The sequence below is a fragment of the Poecile atricapillus genome, chromosome 1, assembly GCF_030490865.1.
Source record: "Poecile atricapillus isolate bPoeAtr1 chromosome 1, bPoeAtr1.hap1, whole genome shotgun sequence".
NCBI lineage: Eukaryota > Metazoa > Chordata > Aves > Passeriformes > Paridae > Poecile > Poecile atricapillus.
Genome location: NC_081249.1, coordinates 156081900 through 156104740, shown reverse-complemented (window position 1 = coordinate 156104740; position 22841 = coordinate 156081900). Strand labels below are relative to the sequence as shown.

The following is a 22841-nucleotide window of genomic DNA, read 5'->3' as shown; positions in this document are numbered from 1 at the left end:
CCCAGAGACTTCTTGTGTTTGTGACCAAAAAACCAAAAACATAACAAGGTTTCTTCATTGTGCATGTGTCCATATAACTATATCATTGTGTTTGATGGATTTGATTATGATGTTAGGTGCAGTGAAACTGTGTGTCTTGAAGAACTTTCAATGGGCTGGAGTAGCCTAATAACATTGAATAGCAGAGTTTCTTGGCTGTAACTGTGGTGTTCAGTTTGGAGTATCCCTTTACTGAGTATTAATTGAGCCTATCCTAGCAGTATAATGAGAAGAAAGACTTCCGTGCTTCATGGGCATGATGATGAAAGAGGAGTGTTTGAAGTGGGCCCTAATCTAGCATCTAGCAATATACAGGCTTTGCATGAACTGTTACTGACTTTAGGATGTCACGTGGTTGCAGAAGTTAATCTTGTTGATTGCTTCATGATGAAGTCATGTCCTGACCTGCCCAGAATAACTAGGGTGGAGCTCCTCACTTGGTTAAAAAAATAACATGTGATAAATAATTTTTAGATTCCTTTGCTCTCTCTTGAAGGTAGTGTCTAAGTTGTTAATGAAGATGTCCTACATATTTGAAAAAATAAATGCATTTCCAGTATTCCAAAAGGCATGTAGCATTTGAAAGGAGGTTATTCTTGGAATTAGGCAAGCGTGCACAGAGCTGACTGTAGGATTGATCCTGTTACAGTGCTGTCACTTACGTGCATGCAGAGCTGGTGGTAAGACTAAGTCTTGCACTCCAAATCAGTCTGTGATTCTCCCCAGCTGATTAGTTATTTTGACTGTGCAGAGAGGGAAAATAATTTATTTTCTCTTAGAAGGAGAATTCTTGTGAGACTATACAGGCTTTTGAAGCACCAGTCTGTGACATATCTAACTAACATTTATGCTGCAAATTAAATTGCAAACCTCTTGCGGCTTTAAAATACTTACTGTAAGTTTTAAGCAAGTCTGTTTATAACAAAAGTGAGAGTGTAGTAATGGTTATTTTCTAGATATATTCTGGGTATGTGCAGACTTGAAAGGTATTATTTGCTCTACGTGGAAAACCTATCTGTAAGTAAAGCATTTATGTGAATTGTTGTATGCTGGCAAGTAAGATTCCTTATACCATTACTCATAACAGTAAGAAATCCCACTGAACTGAATGACATTGTTTTGCAGCCCTAATCTTTCAGACACTATATTTTGCTGTTTATGGAGAGACTTGCATGTGGATAGTATGGATGTTAGTCACCTTGGGACCAGTGTCAAGTTGATATGTGCAGGACAGTTCTGCCTCAGCCTGCACACAAATCTCCAGGTTTTGAGACCCAGCCTTTGTGCAAAGCTGCACTGCTGTTAAACAATGGTACAGCAGATGCTCAGGGTGTTTGTGAGGGAGGGGGAGGGGAGCACAGCACAGATTGATGGGCCATCTGCAAATATTTTTCCTAAAGAATCTGTAAGGCTAGAGAATCTTAACTGAAAATAGATGTCATTAGAGATCCCAGCCTTTCTGTGACCCTACTCCTGTCTGCGTGGGGCAGAAATAGCTGTGTAGTCTGTACAAATGTTCCTGCTGACCTTTTCTGTTGTGTTCTGCAGTAAAATTTGGGGTGGTGCTCTTACTTTGCTCTTGATGCTCTTACTTTCTCTCAGAAAAACAGACTGCTTTTTAAGGCCTGCTTTACAAAGCAAAAAAGTAGCAATCTTCTAAATTCTTAAAACATTTGTACTGTGTCCTGGGAGCCTCAGGTACTGTAGCATAGTGGTCACATGGAATAGCAGTATTCATACCTTAAACCGCTAGACTTTTAAAGGTAATGTTGAACTCTTGTGTTGGCTTTCGCACTTGGCAGCAGCCTGGAGGTTGAAGGGCTTTTGCTGCCAAATGCATACAATTCAGCTGCAACTTAATTATTCATGGCATTCCTTTTGCCAGGGCTATGAGTGGTGTGAATCATCAAGGATCATCAGAAATACTAAAAAAAAAATATTCATGGTTTGCTGGCTGGTTTATGGCAGTAAATTTGGGTGTTTGTTCAATTCAAATGGGAGATTAATTTTGGGCAAGGGCTAATTGTTTCTGCAAATTTTGATATATAAGAAGTAACAGTTTTTGGAAATAAGGTCAGTGGTACCTTACCATACAGGCCTTTTACCATCTTCAAATGAGTTTTTAAACTTTATTTGGAGAAAAAAAATATGAGCTGGATATGTCAAGATGTGGGCATAGCTTGTCATTAAAGCTATACAACATCTTCAATATAATAAATCTTTCTTAATTTTTTGTTCTTATCCTTCTTCCTCTCTCATTTCTCCGTTGCTTAAATCCAGGAATAATGATGATGGGTAGTTCTCTTTTTGCTATAAGGAAAGACCAAAGTACTTGGATCAAAGACACCTTAAAATCTTCACCAAAAAGTTAAAAGTCAGGATTTTGTTGATAAGTGCTGTTGTCTTGTCCCTGGAGTGTTGTTCTGAATGGTCTTCAGGTTGCTCTGTTTTGTTGTTGAAATTTTATTTAAGTTCCAGAAAATATTTGCAATTCCAAATGGGCAGTTGTTATTATTGCTCAGTACAGAGTTGCTTGTCAGTGGCAATCTTCAAAGATGTGCAGAGGCGGCCTTGCTATGGGGATCAGTTTACTGACAGGTTACCTCTGTGTAAGGCTTGCACTAGAGTGTGACGAGACCATAAATGATTGTGTTATTTCACTAGCATTCTTCAAGGGAGCTTTTTCCATTCCCAAATTTAAGAGAGAAGAGAATTTCAAAGAGAAGAAGAAAAGCCACTGCCTTTTCTCAGAAAGTGGGATAGCAATCTTTTTAGCACTTCAGGACAGCATTCTGGATCCTATAACTCTCACTATTTTTTGGTGCAATTTTTCTGCTTCTGTTGACACAGTACGATACAAGTAGCTGTGGCAAGAGTCAGACCAGATGGTGTAGATAGGTGTCCTGGGCAAGGTAATTGAGAAGGACAAGGTTGAGGGAGCAGGGTTTGTTTACTCTGGAGAAAAGGAGGCTCGGGGGACCTTAGCACTCCTTACAACCTGAAATGAGGGTGTAGTGAGGTGGAAGTTGGTCTCTTCTCCCAGGTAGCAAGTGACAGGATGAGAGGAAATGGCCTCAAATTGTGCCAGGAGAGGTATTTATTGGATAATAGGAAAAATTTCTCCACTGAAACACCAGGCACTGGAATAGGCTGCCCAGGGATGTAATGAAATCACCATCCCTGGAAGTGTTCAGAAGGCCAGGTGGATGTGGCACTTGAAAATGTGGTTTAGAGATGAGCACAGTGGTTGAGATGTGGAGGGGTTGTGGAGGTGAGCCAGGTTGGTAGTTGGCCTCAATCTTAGAGGCCTTTGTCAACCTTAATATGTCTATGATTCCAAGGTCTCAGAAATTACTTGATATTGCTCTCTTAGTACTGTGCTGTCAGAATGTAGCATAGCAGTAGTGTGAGAAGAAATTTATGTTCAGGTCATGTGGTCACCATGCCGAAGTAATTGAAGGCTTGATGAGATTATTACCTGTCAGTGGTTCAGTATAACCTTATTAAAAATGCAAAATTCTGACACAAGTACAAGCCACGTTCACTTGAGTGCAGTAGAAACTAGTGTAATATGGATGAGTCAGTTGCGGGTTTTACCTACTAAATTACAAAATAATCTGTGTTTTTTCCTCTGGATTTGGTTGTGTGTCAGAGCTGTGCTGTGAAGATTTTTTGTAAGGGATCTCTGCTGTGAAATGAGTCCAACCCTTGCTAACTCTCATGTGTTTTATATAATGCTTTACAAAATAAAATATTACCAAAAATAATACTAGTTTATGCCAAAGCTGCTAGATAATCTCTATAATTATTAAAGCTTTCTGTGTGTATTGAGTGACCTTTTTCTTCCTCTTTTGCACTAAGCAGAATTTTTGCTATAAATTTGGAGGAGGATATCAGGAATATATTTACTTCTTGGGATAATAGCTGGAAACTCAGAAACTAAGCAGAAAAAATGTACTGTGTTTGTGTTTTGAAATTATGTTTGGACTATTATGTATGATCCACTGAAACTGAGAAATATTTGCTTAAACTAAGAAGTAAAGATTAACAATAGAGTTGAAAATTTGATTATTCTTTGGGCCCTGAATTTGATTACAGACAGTATTGAAGCTTAGAATCTATTCAAAAGGTATAAATAAGTTGATATACTTTTGGTTTAATATTGGTACTCTGATGCCTTTTATTTTGTGTCTGAACATTATCTGTTTGGATCATTCTTCAGCTTGCTAGACTAAAGGACTGGAAATGCAATGAGGTGTGTGATGAGGTGCAAGTTTGTCTTTCATACTATCCAGAAATTCCTAGAGACAGCCTTTATTACTTTAACTTTCCTGTCTTGACAGTGAAGATGGTCATGGAAGACCAAATCATGGTATGACCAGAATATGAAAGCTCATTTAACAGACTTAGGTAGAGATATTAAAATCTTGCCAGTGTACTGGATTACAGTTGATCTCTATTTTGCTAATATGAATAGCTGGGTGGGTTTTTTTCTGATACATTTCTTAAACTGTGTTTGGTCTAAGTGACTCAACTTTAGACTTCAGCTGTAATATGCATGCAGTATCCTGCAAGACACTGCATGCATATCACAGCACTTACCTGTAGGTCTAGTAGATGTGTTGCTGTATGCAAGTCTGTCTTCTTTTTTTTGTCAGTCCATTTATTATTAATTATGCTGATAATTTAGTCATTATAAACTATTTTTCTTGAGAACTTTGCAAATTTTTCTTATCTGAAATTACACTAATGGTGAATAGGTACTGTTCCATTTAATCTGTATTAATGTATTTATTAGACATTGGAATGTTAACATTTCTTGTATTTCTCTTTCACAGAGTTAGTGGGGAAAAACAAGAATTGTAGCGAATTTTATTTTCAGCAGCATTGCAAAGTACAGTTCTCAGCATCTTGTGCATGTTTTTCACAAGGCTAAAGAACAGCAAGTGATGTACTGTTTTATTTTGTCACAAACTCCACCTGAAAGCATTTTGAAAATGCTGGAAGGACTGGGAATGATGAAATGCATATTTTTAAATCTGCTAGTTCATCTACATGCTTCAACTTTCCTTCTTGATGAAATAAGATGATGACTGAATTCTTCCTGATAAAGCAATACAACTCAATTACAAATTGTCACCTCAGGAGAAGTTAGTTCTGTTGTGTAATGCCAAAATGTACCATCATTTAAATAAAGTCTTACTAGTTTAGCTCTGTTCATGAAGTCTGTCCATAAATACACTACTCTTCTTAAAGTATATTGTCTATGACAAATCCCTTCTCTTTCTTGTAAAGGAGTGAATTTTGGTAGCACACCAGAACTGGGTGTTATCCACCTAGGAAGAGGCGTAACAAAACAGTTAATGTTGTGTTAAAACTGAAGAAATATTTTCCGGGGTGGTCAGGGGGGAATCTACTTCTCTGTAGCAATACCTGTAAAAGGGAAGCGGGCTTTGGCTGATAAAGCATGTAACTTGACAAGCGTTAATTTTGAAGTGCAGATATGTTGCCTTACGATTTCTGTTACTTTCTGTTACTTTATGTTGTTGGTAAAGTGTTATTTTGGAAAAATATTTTAGGTGTTTTTTATTTGTTTTGCAATGTAATTGGTAGATCAAGGGCTACTTTTTTAGTAATTTTATTTATTTCTGTCTTTTGGACTCATTCCTCATCATCTTTTTCTCCCTTTTCTTGTCTTTCTGTTGCCATCATAAGTACTGAGAGTATTAAGGAGACAATTTCTGAAGTACAGGGATGTATCCTTACTTGTCTTCCTTCCCTTCTTATCTCCCATTTCTGTGCTAAGAAAACATCCCTCATTGTTCTTCCTGTTCCTTGCAGGAGCCGGTTTTAATGCAGAGTTAAATATAGTAGCAGAAAAGTTGGTACAAATTAATAGGCCCCCTTTGGTACCAGTGGAAGTTACAGGCTGGATATTTTCAAGCGTTCCATTGTGTAGGAATATAAATATATTAAATATGTAAAATATGAGGCTGATGATATGTGAATGTACACTTCTAATTTTTAATTTTTTTTCCTTAGGGAGAAGAAAGCCATAATTGATCCTTCTTTGTTCAAATACAAAGTCCAGCCTATTAAGAAACACTTATATGAACCTGTTATTGTTAAAGCATCTCAACTAAGGTAAAAATTAGTATGTGGAAGTTAAAATTGTACTTTGTAACTGTGAGTTGTGTAAGACATTTTTGATATAAAATGGCATTTTAAAACGATGTTGGAGCTGTTAATTAAAAACACTGGAACAAAATACTGTAATACTGGCCTTCTGTATCAAGGATTCCAAGCTTTGCTAGCATTAACATAGGTACCAACTCCTTGCACATTTCTGCTTTCATTGGCGCACAGATGAGACCTGCTGCTGTTGTCTGCAAAAATAGGATTTTGCAAAAATTGGATTTGTTGCACGCAGTGTGCAACAAGCCAATAATTACACACTCAAGAGGGATACCAGTTATTTATTTCAGAGGTGCACAAGCCTAGGTGATCAGTGGTATTCCATAAATCAAGCATGTTTAGCAATCAAAAGAATTAGTGTTCATTGGCTACAAGTTTACATAGTTCTCTTACTAATTAGTATTCTATTTTCTATTGGTTAATTGTTTCAAGTAATTGATTAATTACTGCATCTTATGTAATTAGTCTGCATGCTCAGTCTTTCCTTTTGAGTCTGAGTTTCTTGTGTCAGTGGTCCTGAGTTGGTGGCCACAGATTTCCCCCTGCAGAATTGCCTTTTACCCCGTTGGAGCTGATTCAGTACAGTTGCTTGGTTGGGTTTCCTTACCTTGAGAATTCTGCTAGGTACCTTTGTGACCCCTAAATTCTGCATTCTTCATGTTCACTGTCAGTGGGCATTCTTCTTCCCAAGCTTTGTTAACGTCTCCCCAGGTCTGAGGCCACTAAAGCATGTCCCGCCCTAAACCTTAACAAGGCAATTCTACCAACAAATCATTTCTTTTTCTAACACCTGGACATCACTTACAGTAGCTAACAACCAAAGTCTCTGTTTCATGCATTAAATTTCCTTTCTAAAAAAACCTTTGTGTTGATTAGGCTTGAAAGTATACAAAGATCAAACATCAAAGAACATAATTTCTTAAGAAAATTAGTGTATATTCTGCATTTTGCAACACTGACTTCTGTGATACCTTGGGTACTGTTGTGATTGGTGGAATAGGTGGAAAAAGCTTTGAGACCTCTAATAATAATAACAACACTAATAATGAGCTATTGGCATTGTGAACATTCTGGTAACATTTCTGGTTTGAAATGTTGGAGCAGGCATTGGCAATCAGATTGTTATAAAATAGACAGGTGTAGATATTTTGCTTCTTAAATAACAAATTTGTTGCAAATTCACTTAAAATACATGTTTAGAGTAGATTGTGCATCAAAGCTTCATATAAACTGGATGCTGTAAACAAACTTCAATTTATATGATTACAAGCCATTTAGTTCCAGCACAAATCAGGATTTGTTTTTTTGTTAGCTGCTCCTGTGTAGTGAAGCTTTTTCCTTCCCACGAAGAAATGCAAGTTCCCTGGAATGCCAGGAGCCTGTAGAGTGCATGCTGTCCTGTAGAGAGTAGTGGCATATCTAGACTGAGATGTCCATGAATTCACCTTGTCACTTTTTGGCTTGTCTTCCTGCTTGAGATATGTGAATGCTGCTTTCCTGCTGTCCCTGTTTATTTGTCCCCTCTCTCTTCTGAAACAATCAGATTTGGGTTTTATTTAGGAATTGCAAGAAGTATTTGGAGGATCTCTTATAAACATGAGTGTTTATAAAAGAGGACATAACAATCTTCAAAATAAAAATTGCACAAACCAACTGTTTATGGTTTTTACTTGGATTTTGTTTTATTCATAAGGAAAATTTTAATTCAGTTGGGGTTTAAAAGAATGGTTGTTAATTACAATAGTAAAGGTGTTATTTATAATTAAGAAAAAAAGAAAAAGATAAATCATATGGTCTGTTACATGCATTCTTGCACATACTTTTGGCTGTACTTAAACATGAATAAAGATGTTAGTTGATAATACTACCTTTCTTTCCTACTGCAGCCGGAGGAAACATCTCTTTTCTCGTGATAGACTTAAACTTTTTCTGAAACAACACTGTGAACCACATGATGGAGTAATTAAAACTAAGGTAAGGAAGAAGAAATAATTTATGGGATAGAATATTGACACTAATTAGATTTTTTTTTCTCTTCTCTACTAGCTGCTCAGACCTCCTTTTTAAAACTATATAAAATTTAGCTTTTTGTCAGTATAATATACTTTTCCAAAATAAAAGGTGAATGCTTCTGCTTTTTTGTTCAAAACCAGGTTTTTAACTTCTGCTTGTAAACAAGATGGTAATTTTCCTGGATATAAAGCATAATTTTTTAATTTCTTCTTTGGCTACTAGTTTTAAAAAGTTCTCAAAATAAAAAAAGAGCATTTACCTAGAAAAAGTTTATTTGTTAAAGCATAATATACTTTTGATTAGTCTAGCACATGAATTGTTTTCATTCTTCAAGGTATGCAGCTGTCAAATAAAAATGAAGCGTTTGTGTTGGTACAGTAAACCAATATTATTCTGTTTTAATGCTTTTAGCTGGAAAATGTTTTATAATAGATTGAATTCAGTCTCCAGATCTTCAGTGAGACAAGTACCAGAGTTTAGGTGGCTGTAATGGGTTTTTGATAAGGCCTTGGATGTTGACTATGCAAGTTTTTGTAATCTTAGATACATGATGATACTTAGTACAACTCAGACTAAAGTTGACATCTTCGTGGGCACAAGGTGATTGAGAATTTGAGCAGCTTTTCCCACAAGGCAGCAATTTCCCTTGCCTTGCTTGCTCTACCACAAGAGATCCTGGACTCCTTCACTGTGTATTGCAGCCTGACCTGAAATCCTCGCTATCTTCTTGTTTTTAGAAAGCAGCAGGGTTTATTATTATGTTTGTTATTTTCTCATACAGCTATGTAACTGCTCATTCTGCACAGGAAGGCTCGAAGAGATGAGAGTCAGTGACAGTCTTGCCTCTGAAAGTTGTGGAAAACAACAAAGGCAATGAATTTTTAAATAAATTTGTAACTCCAGAGTCTGTCTCTTGTAAAGAAATGGAAATACAAGAAAATAGAGCTGAAAGGGATAAACCACCCCATTCCTTGGGCCTGTTAGTGGCCATTTTGACCCAGTTCACTGTACCACATTAAGGACTAGTATTCTATTAGTGATGCTTTCTGGAACATCAGGAAGATTGTTATATTATGTGTATTTGTCATCTTGGCTTTATTTGGGCTTTCTGTGGAGTGTCTTCTTGTCCTCTTGCTGATTGCCTTGCATTTGAGTTATGTGAACATGTCCTATTTGGAATGTCTCCTTTGTAGCCTCATCTCTATTGTCCAATAAGGACAGATTTCCTGAAGTCATCAGGTTGAGAAAGTAGACTTGAAAAGAAAGTTCAACAGTTCAGAAAAATTCTCCCTCCAGAAATAAGTACCTGTGTAATAGAGAATTATGTAATTCTTAGATAAATTAAGTTTCTGCTTTATCTGTCAAAATTTATTCTTGACACACTATAGTAACTTGCTAGGAAGACACTATCTAGCTGTGTTTGCTAAAAGGCATATAAAGAAACAATATCTTACCAAATGAAGCCAAATTCTAGTTTCAGATGTGTGCTGCATACGTTATTATCATTCTCCACTTTGTGGATTAACTCTTCACTTAGACTACTTCAGAGTGTTATTTCTTATCCTCAGTTAAACAGTTGTGGATATGGTTACTCTTACTGTCTTCTTTTGTGAATTAATGATTGATTAATTAGCTAATATTTGGCTTAATTAGCTCATATTAATAAAAAGGTAAGAATTTCACAATGGATATCTATTTTCATCTTTCTTTCTAAGGCAACATCAATTGAAAAATACAATCTAGCAGAACAAAACTTCTCCTATTTCTTTCCTGATGAACCACCGACATTTATCTTCAGTCCTGCAAGCAGACGGCGAGGGCGACCTCCAAAGAGGGCATCTGCAAGTCTTGTAAGTAATGACATTTTTAGTCCCAGATGAAGACACATCAGCACAGTCTATGAAGTTCTTCCATTTGTCTGAGTTTTCACATCATTTAAAATACAGGGTTGACATTGTGCTTTTTTTATTTTGAGGGCAATTGGGATATATTCCACAATTTCTCTTAAAGTAATTGCTTTATAGTTAAGCTGGTAAAAAGTATCATAATTGATATGTTATCTTCTTATTTTTGCCATTATTTCTGGGATTCCATCAAGAAACTAGTGTTTTCAGTGTGGTGTGATGACAGACAGAGTACTTGTCCATTCTGGGATTAATAAATCATTTTCTAAAAAGCTTTAATTTGAACTCTCAGATAAAATTATGTCACTTACACTCAGATACAGATATGTCACTTGCCTATGTTTAAACACTGAGACTCTTTGTCACTATACTACTTCATTGTTTTTCTAGAGACCAGTTGAAAGTTTTGGATTATCTTTTGCTGGTCATTTCACTGTAGTTGTTATGTTCTTTTTTTTTTTTTTTCTTCTCCACCTCCAAATTCTTTATCAGGAGGACAATATTACACCTAAACAAAACACCCCAGGAAGCAAAAGTAAAGTATCAAGGGAAAGGGCAAGGTTCCAGAAGCAAAAAGAAGATGTGCAGGCCATAGGTAAGTTGAAGTTTACTAATATGACCAGTAGAACCAGTTTTTGCAGGTTTGAGAGCAGGCCATAATTAGAGTATTTTTGGGGTTGTACTTTTCAAAGGGAAAATGTATTAAGAGTGTACTGCCATGCCACAATGGCTAGGTACCCTTTTCAATACTTAGCTTACTTGTGCTTGTTTCCTGGTTTTTGAGGTTTTTTCCCTTGTTAGTTGACTAAATTAGGGAAATGTAGGAAGCTTGTGGTCCAACTATATTGATTTATCTCTGAGATAAAGACCTAAGTAATTTTTTGTAGAAGCTTGGATAGTGAAGTTATGTGTTAATTTTACCAGGTGAAGGTATATCAAAGCATGGATGTATAACACAAATCTATTAGATTTTCCATTTATGCATTTTCCTCTTACAACAATCCCAAAATTTAAAAGAACTGAAATATATTCTGACTTATTTTGGTTTAAAAGAGCACAAATCATTTCAGAGATTTTTAGTTTGGACTGATTTAATTACTTTGGCTTAGTTTTGACCTGTTCCTGATCAATTTAAATTTTATTTCAAATGAAGTAAGGGGACCCTTATGCCTTTTGTTTGGGTTTAATTAGGTAAACTGGTATGTGTTCTTGAGGACAAAGGTCAGACAAGGACATACTTTTCTGCATTGTAAGGACTCGTGTCCTTCCTAAGGAAAGGTTTTCATCTATGGAAGTACTTTAGTGAACTTCTGTTTCCAGCCTCCCATTTCCTTGAACATAGAATTTTTTAAGATGGCAAGGACATTTAGAAATTACCTAGTCCAATATCTACTTAAGTAACAGGAAAGTTGTCTGATGCTGCTTTGGGCCTTTCCTTTATGGGAGATGGGGACACTAGAATTTCATGTGTTCCATTAAATTTGTGTGTCCACATTCTTGCACAACAAATGTCTATTTGTTCATGTATTGGGAATGACAGCATGGACCAAGGTAACAGCTGATCAGCATCAAAGCTGCTTCCTCTCCTGTTTGGACAGAAACTGCAGCTTCTAGAAGACTAGTTGAGGCACATTTCACAATGTGAAAAGGTAGCAAAATACCAAGTACCTTGAAAAATTAACCTTCTCAGTATGTTGAAGACACAGGGGATGAGCTTCACTGGTGCATTTGTTTTCCAGGTAGAGACATTGCTGGTATGTGCAATAGCTATCTGTGGAAGGAGTCTAGCCTTTTTTCAGAATGTGATAGGAAAATACAAAAAAAATCTTTCTTGCTAGTACTATCTGTTTGATAAGAGTAAGGGTCTTTTTTCATTCACTTATGATCCTAGCTTTCCTGTTTATTCAATTAAAACAGTAAGACCCCCTTTTATTTGTTAGCCTGTGTATGGGCTGATAGGCACTGTGCACAGAAAGTGGAAATTTATATCCTGTTGTTCTTCTACACATGACTGCAAAGAAATCTGCATCTAGCAGTAGCATTTAATATAATTTAAAGTTCAGCTTAAACTGCGTAACTGAAGTAAAATTGGAACAAAACATACTACATAGGTTTTAAAAGTATTGACCTAAGTAATTTAGTAATAACTAAATATTTAAAGATCACTTATTTAAAGGTTGTTACTATCACAGCAATTTCATGGTTGTGTGCCACATCTGGTTGTGACATGCTTCTATTAACCAGTCATTACTAAATATGTTGCTGTAATTATACGTTGGAATCAGTTCTCATCTTTATGTGTCAATTGATAGAAACCAATAAACAAGAAATCACCTTCTGTATACTCATAAAACCAGATATATTTAAGTTTATTACCTGTTGACAACCTCGTAAAACATGTCTAACACATAAGCTTGAAACTTTGATTCTGTAAAGAACTTAGAAGTGTTTGAATTTCTGGTTGGTGTGGAAACAATTCAGTCTTCATAACAATATCTTTTTCATATAGTAATTATAAAAAGATCAGTCTATTTATCAGTAAAACATTTTACAAAAGAAAAAATAACTTGGTTTTTTCCTTTATAGCTTTTGAAAAAGCTAAATTAAAACAAGAGAAGGCAAATGCTATAGAAGCTAGGAAAAAGGAGAAAGAAGATAAGGAAAAGAAGAGAGAAGAATTAAAGAAAATTGTGGAAGAAGAAAGGATGAAAAAGAAGGAAGAGAAAGAGAGACTCAAAATGGAAAAGGAAAAAGTAATTCTTTTGAAGTATATGTGTTTCATATAGGAATAGTATGATGTCTTTCTAGTTTCTTTGTTTCTTAGTCGTTTTTTCAAGTTATTTTCCATTTATCATTTTCAGTTACTAAAAATGCACTTTAGAAGAATAGGCAGTTACAAGATTTGATGATGGGCTGTATTTCTGATTAACATTCTCTGTAATTCTAGCTTACCAAAAAGTTTATTTTGAATTTGAACTTGCTTCTGAAGAAATGTGGTGGGCTCGGGTTTTTTTTGCCAATAATGCATAAAACTCTTTAATTTAATGGTTGTCCTATCTTTGAAGAATCTGTTCAGCATCAGATTGACAGCATATCTAATGGTTGTGGGTTTCTTTGTGGATTCTCTTTGGATGAAAATTTCTAAATAACTTCTAAATAACTTTGTCAAGTTGAATATGAAGAAATTATATATTCCATTATATTTTACTACAGCCACATTCACTATCTTTTTTTGATGGTCTTTTTTGGGGCAACTTTCATAAGTGCTGTCTAGTTTTTTATACTTTTTCTTCAGCCACTTCCATCAAAAAGAAACCCAAAACACCTCCCAACAAAAGTAGCAACTAATCCAACAAAGTATCACCTCATTTAAATACTTTTGCCAGTATCATTATATACAAAATAGAAATAAATAGATTACTGCATACTAACTAAATGTGATTTTTTACTTTTCAGTGTGATTGAATAGTAAGTGGTGCAGTTTTAGAAATTGCAGTAAGGCCATGTAACAATATTTATATACAATTTTGACTTTTTTTTCAGGAAAGAGAGAAGCTGCGTGAAGAAAAAAGAAAATATGTGGAATACCTGAAACAGTGGAGTAAGCCTAGAGAAGATATGGAGTGTGATGACCTTAAGGTATGATTGAATTTGGAATAGCCAAATATTGTAGTTTGCAGGGTCCCCAGATGGATTAGATTCCCTAATGCAGAGGCAAATCTAGATCTGATTGGAATGCTAGATGCTGTGAGTCACCCGCAGTGTGTAATACATATTTCCCAGTGGCAGTGTTAATGGGATCATCTGCCTCTGCATTTTCAACTTCCAGAAAAGCATTAGAGGCTGTGCTCAGTCTACATGGAGTATGTTCTAAGTGCTGGCATTACTGAGTGGAGGGTAATGAGTATATTTGATTTTTCTGTTAAATATACAAAATGAGCTCGCTTAGAACAAATGTGAGATTTGAGTAATGAAAAAACTAAATTTTTGGCTGCAAAGTTAGAAAAGACATTGGCTTGTTATATCCTGTGGCATTCTTTTGATTCAAACTGTACCTATATACTATATATATCATGTTTAATGAGCATCTTTCATGATGGTACTGGAAACCTGTAGAAAGTAAACAAGAATTTGCTTCTCAAAGAACTTAGGTTTCACACAAGAGTATGGTGTGGATGTGCATAACAGAAGATTTTCTAGTGTTATATATTATTGGGATTGATTTTGGCAAGGGGATAGACAAAGGGAAAAAATTGTCAGAAACACAAGGGTGAAAGCTTGAGATAAACGGAAATGTAACAAGTGCAAGGAGGGCAAGTGGAAATAAAGGAGAGTGTTAAATGAATTCAAGTGGAAGCATCGATTGGGAGGAATATGAGAGCTGAACACTTTTGCAAGGAGAGCTGTATAGCGATTGAAGATGGGAGTGAAAACTCTTAGCTATGTAGAAAGGGGAAAAAAGCTGAAGGAAGGGAAAAGGCCATTGCTGAAATGAGAGCAAGCTGTGGAAACAGTGCTGCTGTATTTCTACTGGAAGGAAAAAAGGAGGGGTGGAAAAGCAGCGTCATCACTATAGTGAGACTGCTGCTCTACTCTGCCCACTACTCTGGTGGTGCAGCCTTACCTAGAGTACTGTGTGAGTTTTTGGGCACTGCAATATAAGAAAGACATTAAGCTATTAGAGAGTGTCCATAGGAGGGAAAAAAAGATGGTGAAGGGGCTGGAAGGGAAGCTGTATGAAAGAGTGGCTGAGCTCCCTTGGTCTGTACAGCCTGGAGACTGAGGTGAGACCTCACTGCATTTCCATCTTCCTTGTGAGGGGAAGAGGAGGGGCAGGCACTGATCTCTGCTCTGCGATGACAGGACAGGACCCAAGGGAATGGCTGAGGTTGTGTCAGGGGAGGGTTAGGTTGGATATTAGAAAAAGCTTCTTCACCCAGAGTGTGGTTGAGCACTGGAACAGGCTCCCAAGAGAGGTGGTCACAGCACCAGCCTGACAGAGTTCAAGACGCATTTGGACAATGCTCTTAGGCACAAGGTGTGATTCTTTACATGAATGGTCCTGTGCAGGGCCAGGAGTTGGAATTGAAGGTCTCTGTGGTTCCCTTCCAACTCAAAATAATATGTTATTTTGTGATTTTGTGAATTGACAAGACTATAAATAAAGATGAGTTTAGATGGGAACTTCTTTTGAAAAGATTCCCTTCTCAGGAAGTTTATGAAATACCCTGCTGTATTCTTCTGAAGCATAGTGTTTGGCTTTCTTCTTTTTAATACTTGTGAACTACCACACTTACAGAAAAGTGACATCATTCTGGAAATTGTTCAACTATGTGTGCTAAGAAATAGTAAGCGAAGACAAATCTTGAAGAATTACATGAAGATAGTAATTTCAAAATCAAAAGGTGTTAGACATTGTCATCTGTGATTTGGAGATGATCTCTGTTAAGTGATCTTGTTATGTGGTTACATCAGCTCCCTTTATGTCTTCAGCTACCATAAGTGCTTTACAAATGCAAAAAAAACACTACCAGAACACACAGTAGTTAGACATGATATTGCATATCCTAATATTAGAAGGGCTTGTTTTATGTGAATGTGATAGGGGTTTGGTTTGCTTGTCTTTGCAAGCAGTCATAAGTGACTTTTAAGAGTATGTTTATTTTTGCAAAATAAGCAAAAATCTGGAAATTCAAAACTCTTGTGAAATAATACAGGTGTAAAAGAAAAATCTTGACAGCCAATGTTCTGAACTTGTAGTAGGATTAACTTCATAGACATGAGTAAACTTCTTTCTCAAAAACTTCGCATTCGAGTCTCATGCTCTTTGGTTTCCAAAGTTAGTACTGTCACCAGTGTTACCATGATAACTGACCATGTGTCCTGTGGGACTCTTTTTAGTAAAGAGTAGAGAAACTCAAGACATACATTAGTTAGAATAATAGACTCTTTGGTTTTCATCACTTGTGTACTTTGCACAAACCAAATACTGTATTAAGTGCTCCCATTTGGTTTGCAGGAACTTCCCATTCCAATGCCAGTGAAGACAAGACTTCCTCCTGAAATCTTCGGTGATGCTCTGATGGTTTTGGAGTTTTTACATGCTTTTGGGGAACTTTTTGATCTTCAAGATGAATTTCCTGAAGGAGTGACTTTAGGCAAGTTGTGGTTTATGTGGCAAGGTGCCCACTTTGGTGGTTTCCCTTCTACCAAACAACCAAACATCTTCAGTGCACACAAGTACCACTACTAAAGAATTTTTTGTGTGGCTTTCATCTGTCAGTGTTAACACATGCATATCAATCCAGTCTTCAATTCATGGTCAGATCCAAGGGACTTGTAAAATCAAAAGTAATTTTGGTGTACAAGTTGTTACTCTGCTTATTAAAATATCTACTTTTACTTTTTTCTTGCAATTATATATTAAGAAAACAATGTTTAGTCAGCACTCTTTCTGACACCATCACTCTAGGAATATATGCAGTAAATTATGGAAACATAATTTAATTATCATACCTGAAGGAAAAAAAATGTTTTCATTCTTCAGTACATATATTTTTTTCCAACTTTACGGCAAAAGTGACACTTCTTAAACTTTATTCACAGAGGTTTTAGAGGAAGCTCTTGTAGGAAATGACACTGAAGGCCCACTATGTGAATTGCTGTTTTTCTTCCTGACTGCCATCTTTCAGGCAATGGCCGAAGAGGAGGAGGAAGTGGCCAAAGATCAAATAGCTGATGCTGAGACCAAAGGTCAGATCTTCAATTTTACTGCTGAAAAGCTGAAATTGCATTGGTATTAACTTTAAGCTGCATGATTTATGGCATTCCTTTTTTTAACCTTGTCTTATTATGCATGGATATTGTATGTAAATGGGCTTTTTTTTTTTTCTCTTTTATCTGAAATTAAAGCCTTAAACTGGGCATGGACCGCAGGGTCTGGGAGAGGAAATAGAGAAAAAGGAAGCTCATTGTTATTATGATTGTATCCAGCAAAGCATAATAAGCTTTTAACAGCATTGCTTGTGTTTTAGAGGTGCAGGAAGCATCTTTACCTTTGTCCTCTTCCTCCAGCACTGTTACATGTTTCTCCTGAGGGTCAGGAAACAAGTCATTTTCCTAAGTCTTCTCAAAGATGCCATATCTACAAAAAAATCTGTACCTAACTGGATTAAAAGCTAAAACTCTCCAGCACAACTGTATTAGAGAATTGAATATTCATTGTCCTTCGAGACTTGAAGTTATGCATCCACATCTCCTGGATACTACCATGTGTATTCTTTCAGTAAAGACTCTCACAATCACTCTGACTTTGGTCTTTGCTCTAAAGCTGATGTTGCTCCATTTTTCAGAGGCATTCAGTGCATACTAACCACTGATCATAAGGAAGTGCAGGTTTTGTTACAAATTTGTGGTCCTGTGTTTATGGACTGCCAAATTTGCTCACTAAAAGAGAACCTTCGACCCATCCTAACTAGCCTTTATTTTATTAGAGGTATGTACGTAAGAGCACTCCCTGTTTGAGGTCAGGTGAACTCTGTGGTGCCCCTGCAAGCCAGATGTGTGAGTTACATGAAGGTTCCTTTAATTCTTCCTTTGAAGATTGTTTATTTTCATGCTTAAGATTTATGTCCAGTCTATAAATTATTTTTATATAAAGCATGGGCACTGTCTTCAATAACAGAGGCTGCTCTTGTTAATTGAATAAAGTTACAGATTTGAAACAGTGTTAATGAATTTAGACTGTATTTTAATTACTGTTGAATTCAGCAATTGAACTGTATTTGTTAACTACTGAGAGTATTGCCTTGGCAATACAAGCAAGAGTTCCATTATCAGGTAGTCAGTAGAATAGTTGATTAGATTCTAAATTATTCATATGGCTGATCAAAAAAAATATAATGTAACTTTCATATTTTAATTTGACATCATTGGGCTGACAATTGCAAAAGTCTGCATTTTGTTCCTGGTTTAGCAGAGCTGTGGGTAAGGCCCTTCATTTACTATGTTTTACTTGCCTCAGAACTTTCATTTCTTGTCACTCTTGTTTAGACATCTTCTTTCCCGTAAAAGAGTTACATAGTCTTGGCTTTGTAATTCTGGCTAACCAAACTAGCAGTAGTCAGCATGTTTGCTCAGTTAAATTCTGTACAGGCAGCATTTCTGCAACAGGGAACACCACGGATGTGCAGTTTTGGGGTCAACAGTACTTTCTCAAAGTGTGTTACATAGTTAAAGTGAGAGGGGAGGTGCAGAGATTAATTTTGCAGTGTCTGGATGACAGTCTTCAAACAACATTAATCACTGTAGAGGGCTATTGTGGATTTGCATTTTATGTATAGTTTGTATTTGCGGTTTTATTTTGACTTGGTGACTTTAGCTGCTTAATTATTTGGATTTGAATAAAGTGAAGTTGTTGAAACAGCAATACAGTGCTGAAAATACTCTGTTAACCCTCTGGAGAAATACCTGTAAGTGCTGAGGAAACTTTTGCTTAAGAACCAGGAATTTGCTGTTTTTCCCTTTCACTTCCCTGCTTTCCTGGTCAGTTTGCTTGATCAAGTATGTATGATGATCATTAAGTGCAGGTGCTTGATTTGGTGAAGTATGATTTATTTGTAATGTCTTAGTAATTGTGTTTGTGCAGAACAGGCTGTATCCGTGTTACAGATAGAAAGTATAAAGTGAATGGTGATAGCCAGTATCAAAATACATGATTGGTTTGAGTTATGCTTGCTAAAAACAAAATTATGATGAGAAAAACAGTTCATTAGAGGAAAGGAAATACAGGCATTCTTGCATTGCTACTCGTCTGCGCTTTCAAGCGTGTTCTGGGTTTGTTCTTGCTGCCTTTTCTGTTGCCATTGTGCATGTTTTGTGTGTTGCAGTTGCTTTAACAGCTTATATGGTGTTCTCACTATATATAGCATGCCGTGCATGTCCTTAGCTTTTAGTTGGATTTTTAAAGTTGCTTTTAAAGATCTGTAAATATTTTTTTGGATGTTGAACTGAGTTTTGAATACATTGATGCATTTGTAAATGTCATCCCTCTTTTTGCTTTGTCTGCAACTCTAAAAACACAGCTTCCTCTCCTCCCCTCCACAGTACAAGTTTTAATTTGCGCTAGAATAAAGTGTTTATTTCCTTAAAGATTTAACAGAGGCTTTGGATGAAGATGCAGACCCCACAAAATCTGCTCTGTCTGCAGTTGCAACTTTGGCAGCTGCTTGGCCCCAGTTACATCAGGGTATGTGTGGGTTTCACTTCTTGTTTTGTTACTGTTATTATTTTTCTCTGTATTTTAAAGAACTATTTTTATTTTTATGTACCTTTAAATGTCTATATAAAATAACTGTTCATTCTTCTCAACTGTAGGCTGCAATTTGAAAAACTTGGATCTTGATAGCTGCACTCTTTCTGAGATTCTCAGACTTCACATTCTAGCATCAGGTGCTGATATAACATCAGCCAATGCAAAATACCGTTACCAGAAACGAGGAGGGTTTGATACTACTGATGATGCTTGCATGGAGCTGAGATTAAGTAATCCTGGTCTCTTGAAGAAACTTTCAAGTACCTCAGTATATGATTTGTTACCAGGTAATAAAGGGCAATACATGTTAGTGATTATTAGATTGCTGAATAAATGATCAATTTTGCAACTGCTTCAGACTAATAATGGTCAAAATTTACTGCATCATAGAATAACTGAGTTTGGAAAGGATCTCTGCGGGTTATATGTAGACCAACACTCACCCCTATGCTTCAGTCCCCACAAACACAACCCACCACATCGGAGATGGAAAAGCTAAGCAGTCTTGTTACTTCTGAGTAGCTTTTCTTTAATTTCATTTTAAAAATGTTAGTGTTACTTGCGTAAGGGGATCTCTCTGGAAGAAGCCAGTGGGTTGTTTGAGTCAACCCCTGTTTTTTTCCCCCCTATTTGTATTTGGGTCTTTTGTTCATTATTTGGAAACAGTGAAAAATTTCTATCTATTGTTCCTTTATCTTTATTTTGAAGATAATGCTGCATTTTACTACTTCTTCTGGTGGTAAAAGTTAATAAATGAAAAATAAAGGCTTGTGTCTCTGAGCAAAGCAGATATGCTTTGAGGAAATGTTTCTGTGAGTGCACCTAGTGCACTACAAATGTTTGTTCACTTGCTCTTAAGTGAGAACAAATCTACAGACTCCAAATTGGAGTTTGTAAGAGTCTTATTATAAATTGCATAGTGAAATATAAACATTGGCTCAAATTTTATTAGGAGAAAAGATGAAGATCCTTCATGCTCTCTGTGGGAAACTTCTGACTCTGGTCTCCACTCGAGATTTCATTGAGGACTCTGTTGATGTGCTGCGACAAGCAAAACAGGAGTTTCGGGAATTAAAGGCAGAGCAGCATCGCAAAGAACGAGAGGCAGCAGCAGCAAGGTAGAACTAGGATATGGAAAACTAAATTTTGGTGCTACAAATGAGATTAATCCCTTGATTGCAGAAGGCATATGAGAAACAGTAGTAATGTTTCTGTTCTATGCTGGTTTCCTGGGACAGTAGACAGGAGTGAAACTTTGTTGTGCAAAATGTTCGTGTTTTCCCATATTGCTGCTATTTCTGGATGATGTTTTAGTATAAAAGAAAAAAGATGTGGACAAGACCAGACTGTAGATTAATTGCAACTTGTTTTCTATATCCTTCTTACTATTAGGATACGTAAGAAAAGAGAAGAAAGGTTAAAAGAACAAGAGTTAAAAATGAAAGAGAAACAAGAAAAGCTGAAGGAGGAGGAGCAAAGAATTCCTGCTGTAGAAATATCTGTTGGGTATGATACATAATATTACTGTGATGTATATCATATAGCACTTTTTAGCTTTGTGGCCAGACCTCACATGTGTAGTTTCATTGACTTGATCATATACAAAGGTATATTCTAAGTATATTGTCCTTAATGTTGATTTTATATTGCTTCATAGTGGTGTAGAATTGGTAAAAAAGTTACCTTGTAAAAATTGCCTGTGTTTCTACAGGTTATTAATTATATTTGTAGATGAAGCGAAAATGTGTAACAGGCATTTTACAGAATGGTATATAAATTTTGAAAGGAAACTTTTCTTAGACATGAAAAAAATTTACAGCAGTAGGACTACACTAAAATGTCTCCAAAAGCAATCTGATTATAATAATAATACTCTTCAAATGAAAGTGTGGGTACCAAAGAGCAGGTTTTAGTCTTTAATATAGAATTTCACATTTACAGTTCAGTGTGTTTCTTTTGGGCTTTAATATAGTCTGTATTTTACGGTTTATTTTTTAAGAGCATTATAGGTATTTTACTAGTTAAGTACTTGGGAGATAAAAATACTCTTAGTGTCAAAGATGTCATATTTTATTGTGTATTTTTTATCATTCATATCATTGCACAATTGGTTAGTTAGTCACCTTTTGTTTATATTGCTGTGTCAGGGAGGAGGAACGGGAAGACCTTGATACTAGTACAGAGAGCAAAGAGATGGAACGTAAAGAGCAAGACATGGACACAGCCACAGAGGATGAAGAAGAGCCGGGACCAAACAAAAAACGACGGAGAGGTAATGCTATAATGAATTTGTTTGTGAACCTGTGCACCTGCATGTATGCACCTTGCATGCTCTTGCGTTTTATAGTAAAAGTATAAGTCTTTGCTGTAATTTTCTTTTAAGGAAAAAAAAAACCACACTTGAACATGATCATAATGGGCTATTAAGTACATTGAGCCAGCCTGGTGTAGTTCTTATGGTCAGCTGTATGAGCTTTGACACTTCTGTTTCTTCTTCCATACGTGCTGTGTGGATTCCTCTTTGGTCTAAAAATTGTTATGGTGTTGCCTAAAAACCCTGTACTTGCCCTCGTACAGAGAATTGTAGGAGTTTCATCTAATAGGAGAGGGTGTGGGTTTGAGATTTTTTTCTGCAAAACCAACTGGTATTTCAAAAGAAAATGTTAGATCAGGCATTTGGGTGTAGTTTGCCTTTGTTAATCGAGCAGAGCATGCCTCCTATGCAAGAATAAACCAGACTTATACCTAGATTTAATTTCCTCAGCAGTGTGCTAGTAAGAGCTGTAGTGTAGTAAATGGTACAGCCTGGTATTCCTAACTAAACATAGATGTCACCACAGGAGGATGAATTGTTGATGGCTTTGCACTGCTAGCTCATCTCTGTCTTTCTGCTGGGAAGGCTTTGTGCTGGTATCTGTGCCAGTGAGTCCTGGATGATTGTGGACTTAAGTGGCAAACTTGTAAATTCCTAACGCTACCTGGGGTGGAAATTCTGAGTCATTCAGTAATACAGATTTACATGTTAGTACAGCTTTGTCATGGCAGAGCAATGAGATACTAAACAGATTTTCAGGTTTCTCAAATACCCATGTTTTGAGGCATCGTGACTGAATGACAAACAAATGTTATTATTTCATTCCTACAACTAGGGAACTGAAGGTTACACTGGAAACATATAGAACTTGAGTGCTGACAGCACCTTTCAGGTTGTATGCATCAGTTATGAGACATACTGTTCTAGATGACCACCAGGACTTAATACTTTGGTAAATTAAAGATGTGAACTGAAATATTTTCAGCTGGTACAAACTGAGGGGGGAAAATGATAGTAAATACATTTAAAACTTAAAGTGATCAAGTAAGATATCTGAGTATAC

The 22841-nt window shown here is 36.3% G+C and overlaps 1 protein-coding gene across 2 annotated transcripts in view; it reads left to right on the top strand.

Moving 5' to 3' along the window:
* The window catches only part of BAZ1A (bromodomain adjacent to zinc finger domain 1A), a 64391-nt gene that overhangs the window by 20526 nt on the left and 21024 nt on the right, over positions 1-22841 (top strand). The window contains exons 4-16 of one of the 2 annotated variants that reach the window (XM_058838440.1): positions 6082-6183; positions 8121-8208; positions 9963-10097; positions 10644-10746; positions 12738-12904; positions 13695-13790; positions 16171-16309; positions 16758-16904; positions 19303-19398; positions 19527-19751; positions 20417-20582; positions 20857-20970; positions 21612-21736. In XM_058838440.1, coding sequence (XP_058694423.1) covers positions 6082-6183; positions 8121-8208; positions 9963-10097; positions 10644-10746; positions 12738-12904; positions 13695-13790; positions 16171-16309; positions 16758-16904; positions 19303-19398; positions 19527-19751; positions 20417-20582; positions 20857-20970; positions 21612-21736 — 1703 coding nt within the window. The remainder of the gene's footprint in view (positions 1-6081; positions 6184-8120; positions 8209-9962; positions 10098-10643; positions 10747-12737; positions 12905-13694; positions 13791-16170; positions 16310-16757; positions 16905-19302; positions 19399-19526; positions 19752-20416; positions 20583-20856; positions 20971-21611; positions 21737-22841) is intronic. The other variant, XM_058838449.1, reaches the window with a different exon arrangement.